This window comes from Symphalangus syndactylus, chromosome 4 (assembly GCF_028878055.3).
Source record: "Symphalangus syndactylus isolate Jambi chromosome 4, NHGRI_mSymSyn1-v2.1_pri, whole genome shotgun sequence".
NCBI lineage: Eukaryota > Metazoa > Chordata > Mammalia > Primates > Hylobatidae > Symphalangus > Symphalangus syndactylus.
The window spans coordinates 127,101,955-127,114,259 of NC_072426.2; the positions used below are offsets into that span (position 1 = coordinate 127,101,955).

At 45.1% G+C, this 12,305-nt stretch overlaps 1 protein-coding gene across 1 annotated transcript; it reads right to left on the reverse strand.

Annotated features, from left to right (window-relative positions):
• Window positions 1-1,714: 1,714 nt before the first annotated feature.
• Window positions 1,715-10,159, reverse strand: SFRP2 (secreted frizzled related protein 2). Its single transcript, XM_055274056.2, has 3 exons — window positions 9,410-10,159; window positions 6,979-7,059; window positions 1,715-2,879 (listed from the first exon to the last, which is right to left on the reverse strand). Exons 1-3 carry the CDS (start codon window positions 9,909-9,911, stop codon window positions 2,575-2,577), a joined length of 888 nt encoding a protein of 295 aa, XP_055130031.1. The 5' UTR covers window positions 9,912-10,159; the 3' UTR covers window positions 1,715-2,574.
• Window positions 10,160-12,305: the final 2,146 nt, after the last annotated feature.

A 12,305-nucleotide genomic window follows, 5' to 3' on the forward strand; every position in this document is an offset into this window, starting at 1 on the left:
CAATATACTGGTTTGTGCATGCAGACACTGCCTTCATCCTTTGTTCACTTAGAAAATGCTGCCCTAAAACCTTTTATAAATATCTCTTGTAGAACAACTCATTTCTCACGCTATTTATTAAAGGGAAGAGGAATTAAATGCATAGCAGATATGTAGTTTTAAAAAAACTTTCTTTGAGAGACAGGATCTTGCTATGTTGCCCAGACTGGTCTCAAACTCCTGGCCTCAAACGATCCTCTCACATCAGCCTCCCATGTAGTTGGGATTACAGATATGAGCCACTATACCTGGCTATTTAGGCTAATCCCCACTTTGGGCATTTTAAGTTTATTAATGGGTCATGAGCCATCTTAGGAAACTCAGAAATCCAATATCCTTGATTACTTGCTTGCTTCTTCCAGTAGTGGGTGGACATTCACGTTTTCATCTACCCACAAAAGAAATCTGATAGTTGAAAAAGTAAGAATATAATCATGATTATTGATATAATATAATCATGATAAAAAAAAACCTACCTGCTCTGCCCCAGTGAGCATGTCTCATTGGCTTGTGCCCTCATCAAAGACAGGAACAAGAGGCATGAGGTAGAAGAGTTGGAAAGTGTATGGAGAGACATGTAATCATGCACCACTAACAACATTTTGGTCAGTGATAGACTGTGTATACAGTAGTGATCCCATAAAATTATAATGGAGCTGCCCTATACAGGTGTACCATATTTTATCTTTTATACCATATTTTTCCATACCTTTTCTATATTTAGATATGTTCAGAAACACAAGTACTTACCATTGTGTTACAATTGACTACAGTATTAATTACAGTAACATGCCCTACAGGTTTGTAGCCTAGGAGCAACAGGCTCTACCATATAGCCTAGATGACTATATATGACAAGAGGCAGACATTTGGGTGATGCCAGAGCTTCTAACTCCTCAAAACATGACCAAAGGTTGAGCCCCATGAATAGGATTAGTGCCCTTTTAAAAGAGGCTAGAGGGAGCTTGTTCACCCCTTCTGTCATGTGAGGACACTGCAAGAAGGCACCATCTGTGAGGCAGAGAGCCCTCATTAGACATCAAAATCTGCCGCCACCTTGATCTTGGACTTTGCAGCCTCCCGAACTGTGAGAAATAAATTTCTGTTGTTTATAAACTACCCAGTATAAGGTATTTTGTTATAGCAGTCGGAAAGGACTAAGAGACATTTAATGGACAGATGTCTGTCTCTCCTTTTTTACCCTAATTCAAGTTTTCACCATCCCCTTCCTCCTCCTTGCATACCAGTGGATACTCTCCAAATCATGGCTCTCTATCTGAGGGTTAGATTTGAGTTGGGGAAGGAATTAACATTTTTGCAGTGGTGATTCTTTTTCGGTATGAAAAATCTCAAGAAATGGAAAGCACAACTGTAAAGCTCATAAACCTTAAGTTTAGGGTAGTGTTTCCACATAGCTGCAGCTGGACTGCTCAGAAGGGTCAAAAGAAGGCAACCCCTTTCTAGAGGCTGCAAGTCGCTGCTTCTGCAGGGTCAGCAGTGGTGAAATCTGTGAGATGTGGGGCATGGTGGTGGAGGGGGGGACACTTTCTGAGTCACTTGAGAAGTAGATCACTTTAAACTGCTGGAGGGCTGGGCTCATGGAAGGAAGTGACCACCCATGCATAGCTCCATTCCCAGTTTCTTTTACTAAGAAGACAAGACAAAAGACAAAGAATAGGTAAAACAGGATGTAAAGTTTATATACAAGAATATAATGTTTATCTGAAATATTTACAGTGTTGGTTAAAGCAATATTTTTACAACTTTTAAAGGTAAACTACTATGTATATTACAGGTAAGCTACAATGGGTTTAATTTGCAAAAGTTAGGTAAGAAATGTTTTAAACAAGGCTTAAAGTACTCGTCAATTATAACATTTATATCTTTTGCCTTTTACTTGAAGAAATCATGCTATAGAAATGGTTAATGTGCTTTTAATAAATGGAAGCACTGTAGCTGGAATGTGATACATGATAAGTTCCCATTGAGGGTATAAAATGATGAATTGTTGTAAGACTTAGACACTGAGTCTCAGTCTGGAGCTGATGAAGATGTTGAGATAACAGCCAGCTTTATCTCAACAGGGTTTGTGACCCACAAGTTTGGGCCACAGAAAAAATTGAAGCAATTTGCATGTTGTGACAACCTCAGTGGGAAGTGAAAATCAGCTGACTCAAAACAACAAACAACAACAACCAGACCCAAGTCACAGTTGCACCTATTCAAAACTAGCTTTAAAGTGAGCTATTTTTAAACTTCATAAAAATATTCATGATTTTATTAGTTTGAATATTTCTACAAGATTCGGGTGGGCTTTTCCTTTATGTGAAAACAGCTATCCACTCCTGTGGCCTCCTGGGGCCTTATAACTCAGGAAATGCTGGGGATGCAAACGTGCAAAAGGCAGGGGGAAGCTGCACAGGCTGAGGCTGGAGCAGCTGGGAGTGTGCTTGGGAAACGGAAGCTGAGATCCCGGAGCAGAAATGGTCAGCCGTGCTCTGGAGCAGGCCTTTCGGAGCCATCAAGATGCCGGGACTAGCACTGCAGCTTGCGGATGCTGCGGGAGATGCGCTTGAACTCTCTCTGCCCCTTCTGCCACCGCTTCACCGAGGTGATCACCAGCTCCCCACCCTGTTTCTGTCCCATGACCAGATAGGGCGCGTTGATGTCGTTCATCTCCTCACAGGTGCACTGCAAGCTGTCTTTGAGCCACAGCACTGATTTCTTCAGGTCCCTTTCGGACACACCGTTCAGCTTGTAAATGGTCTTGCTCTTGGTCTCCAGGATGATTTTGGTATCTCGGTTGATGTAGGTTATCTCCTTCACTTTTATTTTCAGTGCTATGAGAGAGGGCAGAGTCATGCCAGTTATAATGAGGGAATACAGTCTATCTCCCCCAATTCTGCCTACTCGTGTGACTTGGCCTGGATGAGGAAAGAGAGGCTTCCTAGAGCTAATGGGACCCTCAGAGGCTGCAGATCAGGGGTTGGGAGCTAGGGGCAGCAGGTGGCTCCACTGCTAAAGCCTCAAAGCATTTGCGAGGCACTTTGTTTCCAATCAGCCATTTTTTCAAAACTCTTTCTCTTTGCGGGACTCAATTAACTTTTCTTCTCCTTTCCTCACCCACCCTTGTGTTAGTAAGAAAGTTGCATGTGGTGCGTGCTCTCCACAACAAATGACTTCCTCTGTTGGAAACTTAAGCATGAAAAGAAATGCCTGACTTTTAGGTGAAATATGACCCCTCTGTGGCCGTAGTTTAAACTCAATTTATTATGCAGGAGGTTTTTGGACAAACCTGTAAGGAAACTGTGTCACACAATCATTGTTTTCTAAAGAACAGATTACAGGGAAGGAGAATTGATCTTGCAGCTGCATTTGATTTGGTAAAGTAGGAGAAAAAATATGCAAGTCTCTTTTTAACAGCACAACATGTTTAGTCATAAAAGTGTTTTTCTGAAGACCTCATCCTTATATGCTCTCATTTGCCTGTCCAAGGCCAAGGCATTTACAGATCATATATGTACTGTTTCCAAAATGTATATGTAGACTCATTAGAATGCGAAGACAAAAGTAAGTGGTTTACTATAAAGGACACGTTTTATAGTCATGAACAGTATGCTCTGGGAAAGAAAGCCCTACAAACGTGTATGCTGGAATTAAATTTCAAGACTCCATGAAAGCAGGAAAAGAATAGAATTTGAAGGTTAGAAGGGATCATCCCATTAAAATCGCTTGTTAATACACAAAGAATCTTAAATCCAGAGAAGTTTAGTGACTTGCATGAGGTCACCCAGTTTAGGTTGTTTCCTAGAACTCCGGTTGCCAAACCTCCTCCTGTAATACCACTGTGGTGTCTTGAGGCAATGACAATGTTTTTGTAGTGGCTGCTGCATAAACTTGCCAGCTGCAATGTGTCCTAAGACCCTGGGTGCCCCTGACAGCTATTCTGTATAGATGATGTGTAAGTATGACTTCTTGACTTTGATGGAGTTTAATCTATGTTTAAATTAGTAATAGAGGAAGATTTTTCTGTGTTGCGTACAACTGTTTTTGAGATTCTCTTTTTCTTTTTTCAAATATCAGAATGGGAATTTGATTGAGTATGGCTTTCTAGTCAACCAGGAAATTATAGAAGCTCTGTCAGGTAAATCAAAGATGCTATGACTTGGCCAACCATGGTTTTGTCTGGTATGATATGCATCTGAACTGTGGTACTGAGTTCTGAGTTTTTGAGACTCAAGTCGTGGAGTAAGCCATACTTGTGGAAATGTTTCATGCTCTTGTGTCCTCTGCATTGGGAGTAGGGTGTTGGATAGACCTCACCATTGTGGAAGAAATGGACTGATTACACTTTACCTGGGAGCCTTGTCTGTAGTACAGATAGGGCATATATAAAATTTCACCTGGCCAAATTAAACATTCTCAAGCTCCAAACATCAGAAAAAACCATCACTTTTAACCAGGAGGAAGATTTATTAGTGGTCTTTGTCTAGCTCTCAAATAACTAATTTTGCAAATGTTTATCATGAGAAAACATTAGGGATTTTCTCCTTGGATTTTCAGCTAGGCCCAAACAGAGAGAATTGAATCCCCCACATAAACTTTCCTGTCCTGGAGGATGTGACTGAGGATGCAGGATGTGATAGGAGGCAGAGGTGATGATACTTTCTGGTCCTACAATAGGTTGTATATATAGGAAGGTAGTTCTGAACCATCTTTTATTCACCAGTAGTTGCACCATTGAATTTCCCTTGTACTTCAGGAGCACAGTAGGGAAGAGGTGATGCTTTCCCAGAGTAGTCAAGTCAAATAAATCAGATTTCTATGCTTGTTCCTCCTACTCTTCCATTATTCACAAAGAACAGAGGCAAGATGGAATAGTGCTTATAAACCAACAATCTTATGATGCAGTTCTTAAAATTCTGCTTCATTATCCCTCTATGGGTCAAAAAGAGTGAAGAAATAGAAAAAAAAGCTTGTGAGGTATCTATGCATGTGATACCTTAAGTGTGATAACTTCTGTGTTATTTTGAAAGGCTTTCTCTCTGTAAGGAGACAGCACACTAAGGCACACAGGCATCCATGTTTTGGCTCATGTCTTGACAGGGCATGCTTTGAAAGGGGGTCTTCTGTAAGGTCAGCCACAAAGCAAGCAAGTAATAGGTGTGTGTTTGTGTTTCCCAAAGCCAATTGTTATGGAGCTCCACAGTGTAACAATCAACTTTTCATGGAAGTCAGGAAGGATCTGTTTTATGTGCAGTGCAAAGGATATAAACTGCCAGAAGAACATGATATTTTATAGGCTTTTTAATAGAAATTTTATAAAATGATATTTTTCTATCTTGCCCTTAATGAAGTGATGTAGCATGGAGGCTGAGAACTGTGTTTTGGTAAGGCTCTGGTGATTTGGAATTATCTGCTGCTAACATGCCTGGCCCTCAGCCAGTTTGAAGGTTGTGTACATTTGAAAACAGGCATATGAAACCCCGTCAGCCCCATTTGTGGCTCCTCCTGAGGGGAAAGTTTGCTAAGGACTTTGAGCTACCTCCCTTCTTTCTCCTTCCTCAGCAGTGTGTAGCCTTTCCCAACACTGGGACTATGGTGGTTCTGGGACCAGTCAGAGTTAAACCCAGGACACTTTCTGGAAGAGACCTGGAGCTGTCAAAGAGCAGGGACTGGATGGTTCCAAAGTTTTAGGGACCTGACTAGGCCTGAGATTTCTGGGATGGCAAGGTAAGGAGAGTGAGAGCTGGAGTGATTTCCCTCAGTCTCGAGGACTATGTTGAATATGTAGAAGTGTTAATATGGGTCTATTAGACTCCATTATTGATTGACAGAGCAGGGAACATATCTGCTTATGAGTAAGTTCAGCCTTGTGCCTGAATAAATACTTTTTAAAAAGGTACCAATAATTCCAACACACCAAAATGTACCTGCCCTTGGAAAAGGATAAAAGCAAGAATGCCTCTGGGTGAAGTTCCTGGTCATTCCCAACTCTGAATTTAGCATTGATCCTGTGTCTAGCTGGGCTCCTCTTCTGACCTGAGAGCCCTGAAGTCAGCAGATGAGGTGCTGGTGGAGTTCTATGTAGACAAAGTCCCAGCTCTCTTTCCCCTTATAATCCTGTCTTCAGGGGAGTGACTTGCAACTTATGGAACATATCACATGTGTTTTTTATTGTCCCCAAACACCATGTCATCTACCATGTATCTTGCTAAAGTAAATTTCTAAGCTTTTTTTTTCATTTTAAAACTATTTTCAAAACTGTGGCAAATGTGTCTAGACTTAGTCATACAAAATTCACAAAAACCTTTTAAAAGGGATTTTAAGATGGTGTTTTAAGGTTGTTAGGTGTTCCACGTTAGGTGTCTTCTCAGTAAGCCACTCTTCTTTTTCAATTTAAGGAACCCCTCCTCGAGAAATTATTAATCAGTGCCTTGGATATATTCACTAATGGTAGAACACAGAGGAGCAAATCATTATGGGTTATAAAGAAAGTAAAAATATTTTTATTTGTGGCCAATTTAATGCCTTGAATCTGTTTGGCTGGGGCTAATATTTACACCTCCATCCCTGGTGCACATGTTAAGTAATCAAAAGAAAATAGAACTCGGGATTATGCCTGTTGGCAAAAAAAAAAAAAAAAAAAAAGGGATTTAAAATGTGCCATTGGAAATTGATAATCTGAATAATTTTCATTATTTGATTATTGGCTTAACAGAACAATGAGTCTCACCTAACAAGATACAACTCAATGCTAGACAGTTACATAAGGAGGAAACTAGGATAGATCAAGTTAGATGATTTTGGGATACATGAGCTATAATGGTGTTTTACCCAACCTCTATCTAGCAACATCATAATGATTTGTACCTTTTAGTTTTACTGGTAAATAAAACTTCTGAATGTGAAATCTGTTGTTGTTATTGTATTACTTACCAAAATCATTTTTACAAAGCGTTTCCATTATGTCGTTGTCATCATCATTTTTATTTTTGCAGGCTTCACATACCTTTGGAGCTAGAAATGTGAAAAACAGTCTTTAGTAAGTTTGCTTAAAATAGAACAGCAGGTGGCGTTTGTAAACAACTCAAAGGGACTTATCCAGGCAAAAGTAGCAATTGTCCTATTTAACCTCAGCTTCTGCCTCCTCTATAAAAGCAGGAACACTCATTACTAAGAAAGTTCTCCCATGCTTCCCAATTTTTTTTTGGGGGGGGGTGGGAGCAAAATGAGAATGCCTATATGTTGTTGTGTTTAATAAATTATGACTCTCAAATAAAAAGGGAGTTGTGGGCAGAGTATACAAGTGTATGTAGTTATAGTTAACTGAGACAGGGTGCAGCTTTTCAGCTCATCCTCCCAACCTCTGGGAAATTCAGTCTAAAAAAGTTATTCCCAAGGCCTTTTGAAGGAGAAAGTACCCAAAGAACCAAAGATCCTTGAGGGGTTTGGGAAAACTGTTAACTAAAAAATATAGACAAAAGATTGTCTTTCTCAGCCACAGGACACCAGTGTAGCTGGCTCTACTCGGCAGAGCCCTGTATCTCAGGGGGGCCAAGTCTGGACTGGGAGGGGTGACTGGCTAGCATTCCACATATGGGCTGTTTCCACCTTGAAAACACATCTTACTAATTACAATAGCCTGCTCTAAGTGGTTCCGTGTCATCTTGTGCCTTCTGCCAAGCTTGTGCTTGAGTTAGGCAGCATTCATTTCATTGTTATCTGCAAGTCCCCTGGTACAGGTTCTTCTTGCCCTTCTGTGCCTGTTTCAAACTCTCAAAACAAACAAACAAATAAACAAACCTGTTTCTGAAGCTAATCAAAGATGAAGCAAAATGGTTTAGTGGTCTGATCAAACTTAGGGATTGTATATTAGCACAATTATCAGAAGACCTGCTAAAAGCTCTTCTAAGAGTCTGATTTCTTGGGAAAAGTGAAAAAAGAACAATTATATTGCCCTTCTCTCATTTATAAATGTGTTAATTATGTCTTTAAAATTTAGGTGAAATTAGATTTTCACTAATGTGAAATTTAATGTTCATAGAAAACGGTGTGACTTAATAGAAGCGTTATTTATCAAATTAGAAAAATCACAAAGATGGAATTTTGAAGAACATAAACTTTTATTATGAAGGAGAACAGTGGCTTTTTGGAGAAATGTAAGATGCATAATGTTGCTGCTGATAGTGGGAAGAAATAAAAGCAACATACATAAAACTGCCCTTAAGTCCCCTCACCCAAACAAAATCAAACATTTCCAGTTAGGAGCTCTCAGAATGTATATAAAATGTTACTAACCTGTATTGGTTGGTCTATGGTACATGTTGGACAAATGTTTGAAAAATGCCAAGCATTTGCAATAAATTAGAAATCTAACCAATAAAATGATTGCAAACTCATAGTCCCTGCCAGGAAAGATTGCTAAAGAACTTTGCATTTGCTTTAACTAATGATGTCCGTAGGAAAACTACTAGAGATTGAAAGGGAGAGGCTGCTGAAGCCCTGAAAGGGATTAGGAAGCTCCCTTTTCCAACCCAGGGGACCCAAATCAGCTCAGAGGCATTGTATATGTTTTCCTTTCAGAAAAAATAACGAGAGCCCATGAGGTTTTCATTGCTTTGATGGTTTTTGCACAGGAACGCTCCCTCCGTTTTCTAAAAACTTGGGAATCTCTTTTGCATGATTTTCTCCAGCTAATCAAAACCACTCCTAAGTTAAAAACTGATAGCAATAGAAAAGTGATTTCCAGAGATTCCCTTTATGCCCTCTTCCTCAAGTATCTGAGCAGTTACAACCAATGCTCAATTTTCCACACACTCCGTGCCAGTCCCGGTTTTATTTCCAATATATACATTGACAGAGGACAAAAAGACCCTTAAAAGGTTATCTACTTGTGCATCCTGGTTTTCCTTCCTGTTCGGGAAATGTTCCTGTGACTAGAATCCTGCCCAGTGGTAGGAAGGTGCAGAATGAGGCTGAGCGAGGGGCCTCTGGCTAGAATGCTCACCACCAACTCCTCCACGAAACACCACTTCCAACGCTCTGCGCGGCTCCAGTGCTAGCATCTTTAACAATAATCGTGTATCTTTTCTTTTTTAAACCGCCGTTCAGTTCTTCGTTTTATTTATTTATTTTTAAACTGCCCTTAAGTATAACCGGTACAACTCTGCGAGACTTGGGCGGCGTGGGAGGGGTGCCTCAAATTTGATACAGGCTTGTCGTGATGACAGACCAGGTCAGGAAGAACTTTTGCCCTTCCCGCTACTGGCACCCCAAGCAGGGATGCACTGGGATGCGTGGCAGGGGCAGGATCTCTTGGGAGCGTCTCAGCCGAGCAGGGAGTGGGGAAGCAAGAGGGAAGGCTTACCTTCCTCGGTGGCCGGCAGGAGGTGGTCGCTGCTAGCGAGGGGGATGCAGAGGTCGTTGTCCTGGGGGAAACGGTCGCACTCAAGCATGTCGGGCCAGGGGAAGCCGAAGGCGGACATGACCGGGGCGCAGCGGTCCTTCACCTGCACGCAGAGCGAGTGGCACGGCTGGATCGTCTCGTCTAGGTCATCGAGGCAGACGGGGGCGAAGAGCGAGCACAGGAACTTCTTGGTGTCCGGGTGGCACTGCTTCATGACCAGCGGGATCCAAGCGCCAGCCTGCTCCAGCACCTCCTTCATGGTCTCGTGGCCCAGCAGGTTGGGCAGCCGCATGTTCTGGTATTCGATGCCGTGGCACAGCTGCAGGTTGGCCGGGATGGGCTTGCAATTGCTGCGCTTGTAGGAGAAGTCGGGCTGGCCGAAGAGGAAGAGCCCGCGCGCCGAGCCCAGGCAGCAGTGCGAGGCGAGGAAGAGCAGCAGCAGCGAGCCAGGGCCCTGCAGCATCGTGGGCGCGCGACCCCAAGGGGGCAGAGGGAGCGCAGCCGGGGAAGGGGGAGGCGGCCGGAGTTCGAGCTTGTCCCGGGCCCGCTCTCTTCGCTGGGTGCGACTCGGGGGCCGGAAAAGCTGGCAGCCGCCGGCCAGGGAGCGGAGAAGCGGGACACCGGGAGGACCCCGCGGGCGAGGCGGTGCAAGCCCGCGCGCAGCTCCGGGGGGCTCCGACCCGGGGGAGCAGAATGAGCCGCTGCTGGGGCACAGCCAGAGTTTTCTTGGCCTTTTTAATGTAAATCTGGAGGGGTGGGGGAGTAAGGGAGGAGCCAATGAAGAGTAATCCGAGGAGGGCTGGTCACTACTTTCTGGGTTTGGTTTTGCCTTGAGAATGCCCCTCACGCGCTTGCTGGAAGGGAATTCTGGCTGCGCCCCCTCCCTAGATGCCGCCGCGCGCCCGCCCTAGGATTTCTTTAAACAACAAACAGAGAAGCCTGGCCGCTGCGCCCCCACAGTGAGCGAGCAGGGCGCGGGCTGCGGGAGTGGGGGGCACGCAGGGCACCCCGCGAGCGGCCTCGCGGCCAGGTCCTGGCGGGAACGCGCCTCGCCCCGCGTGCCGCCGGGGCCCGGGCTTGTTTTGCCCCAGTCCGAAGTTTCTGCTGGGTTGCCAGGCATGAGTGGGAGAGGGTGTTTGTGTGTGTGTGTGTGTGTGTGTGTGTGTGTGTGTGTGTGTTGGGGGTGGGGGGCTACGTCCCTGATAGCTCTGTGTGTGTGTGTGTGTGTGTGTTTGTGTTTTGGGGGTTGGGGGGCTGCGTCCCTGGTAGCCGCGGAGCCGGCAGCCCCTGGGCTCTTTGTGCTCTGTGATGGAGCCCCGGACCTGCCCGCCAGAGGCCGCCTCGGCGAACTTGGTTTTCCCTCGAATCTCCTGCCACCGTTCAGCAGCCTGTCGGTGTGCTCCCCAATGCCCTAAAAAGAAATCAGAATTATAAATATATTCGTATGAGCAGAACTTTACATGGAAAACGAAATAACTAATAAAATGGGCTTGTTATTTTGTTGGAGTGAGTGCCTAGGAAGGGTTTTGTCGTTGTAGAAACGCCCCTACAAGAGTCTCACCAGTCACACAGGACTGCCCACCATTTCTTCGTTTTGGAGAAGAGATTTTTCCTTCTTAAATGAATGGCATGACTCAATACTCGAAGGCATCACGGGCTCTAACACACAGCCGCCTTGCTGCTGTGCGCTCTGGAAGGCTGGAGTATGGGCCCCCAGGGCACTGTTTATAAAGACTGGTGGCCGGCACACAAGACGGGCACAAAAGACGGGCAGGCTGGGAAGGAGCGAGGTAGAGGAAGGAGTCCTGCCTAGAGATCCACGAGGGCTAGAATTAGCTCATTCATCCCATAGGTACCAGGGGGCACCATGCTGGGCGCTGGATGTGCAGAAATGAACAAACAGGCCGGCCTCTGCTCTCGTGGAGCCTGGGATCTAGAGTCCTGACTGCAAACAGTAAGTTCACAGCTGTAAACCAGGAATAGGGTGCCAGGAAAGGGAAAGGGAACGTGTGTGTGTGTGTGCGCGCGCTCTGGGTTGGGGGGGTGGGCTCCTTTTGCCTAATTGTCCCTAGTCTCCCTATGGGGACAGGAGGCCTTCGCTCTCCTCAGCCTCTGTTTCCCGGTGGCTGTGAAGATCCAAAGAGATAATCCCCCGAGGGCGAAGTTCTTTCATATGTACGGTGGGCGCATTGTTATTACTTCCCGACCACTTAAGAGCCATTCACAGGCTCAGACCCCGGCTTCCTAATTTCCCTCCTTCCGGAAGATGCATTGGCCTTGGCGGCTCCCAGGCCCAGGTTATCAGGCACGCTTTGTGGTCCAGCTGCTTAGAGGAGCCGGGTAATGAATGAGTGGGTGGCAAAAGCCCACTCAGTGTTATCTGCTGACCGTAAACACGCCAGGAAAATCGCCATCTGGAGAGAGTGCACATTCTGAACTCCAAGAATTTGCGTCCCTAAGAGCCCAGCTTCCGGGTGCTCTGCTGGGGAAGGGCCCGGGGTAGGTGCAAAAGGCCTCTCTTTCCCCAAAATGGTCCAGGGCCTTTTTGTCTCAAACGAAAGCACCAAGAGGCCTAAAAGTCCCCTTCCCAACATAAACTACTTTGCAATGAAACCACAAAGGAAACAGAAGCACACCAAACGAAAGAGCTAATCAAGAGCCTGAGCTCTGAGAGATGCTACGACTTGGGCCTGGGAGTGGGATAAGGGCCCTCTCGCTTTCACGCCCCACCCCCACCCCCCCCCGCCGGCCCCGGCCAACCCCTAAATCCCCAACGCCCTCCGCTGGGGTCACCTCCCCGCAGAGCCCCTTGCTGGGAGTTGAAGGAGCTCGAAGGGGGTCTGGCTGGTTTGAGCCC

What these genes read in the sequence shown, in the direction of transcription:
- SFRP2 (XM_055274056.2), bottom strand. Translation starts at nt 9,911, where the DNA reads ATGCTGCAGGGCCCTGGCTCGCTGCTGCTGCTCTTCCTCGCCTCGCAC. An exon ending in CCTGCCGGCCACCGAGGAAG is followed by an intron (nt 7,060 to 9,409) that starts GTAAGCCTTCCC and finishes TCACATTTCTAG; the next exon opens with CTCCAAAGGTATGTGAAGCC. An exon ending in GCTTTGTAAAAATGATTTTG is followed by an intron (nt 2,880 to 6,978) that starts GTAAGTAATACA and finishes CCTCTCTCATAG; the next exon opens with CACTGAAAATAAAAGTGAAG.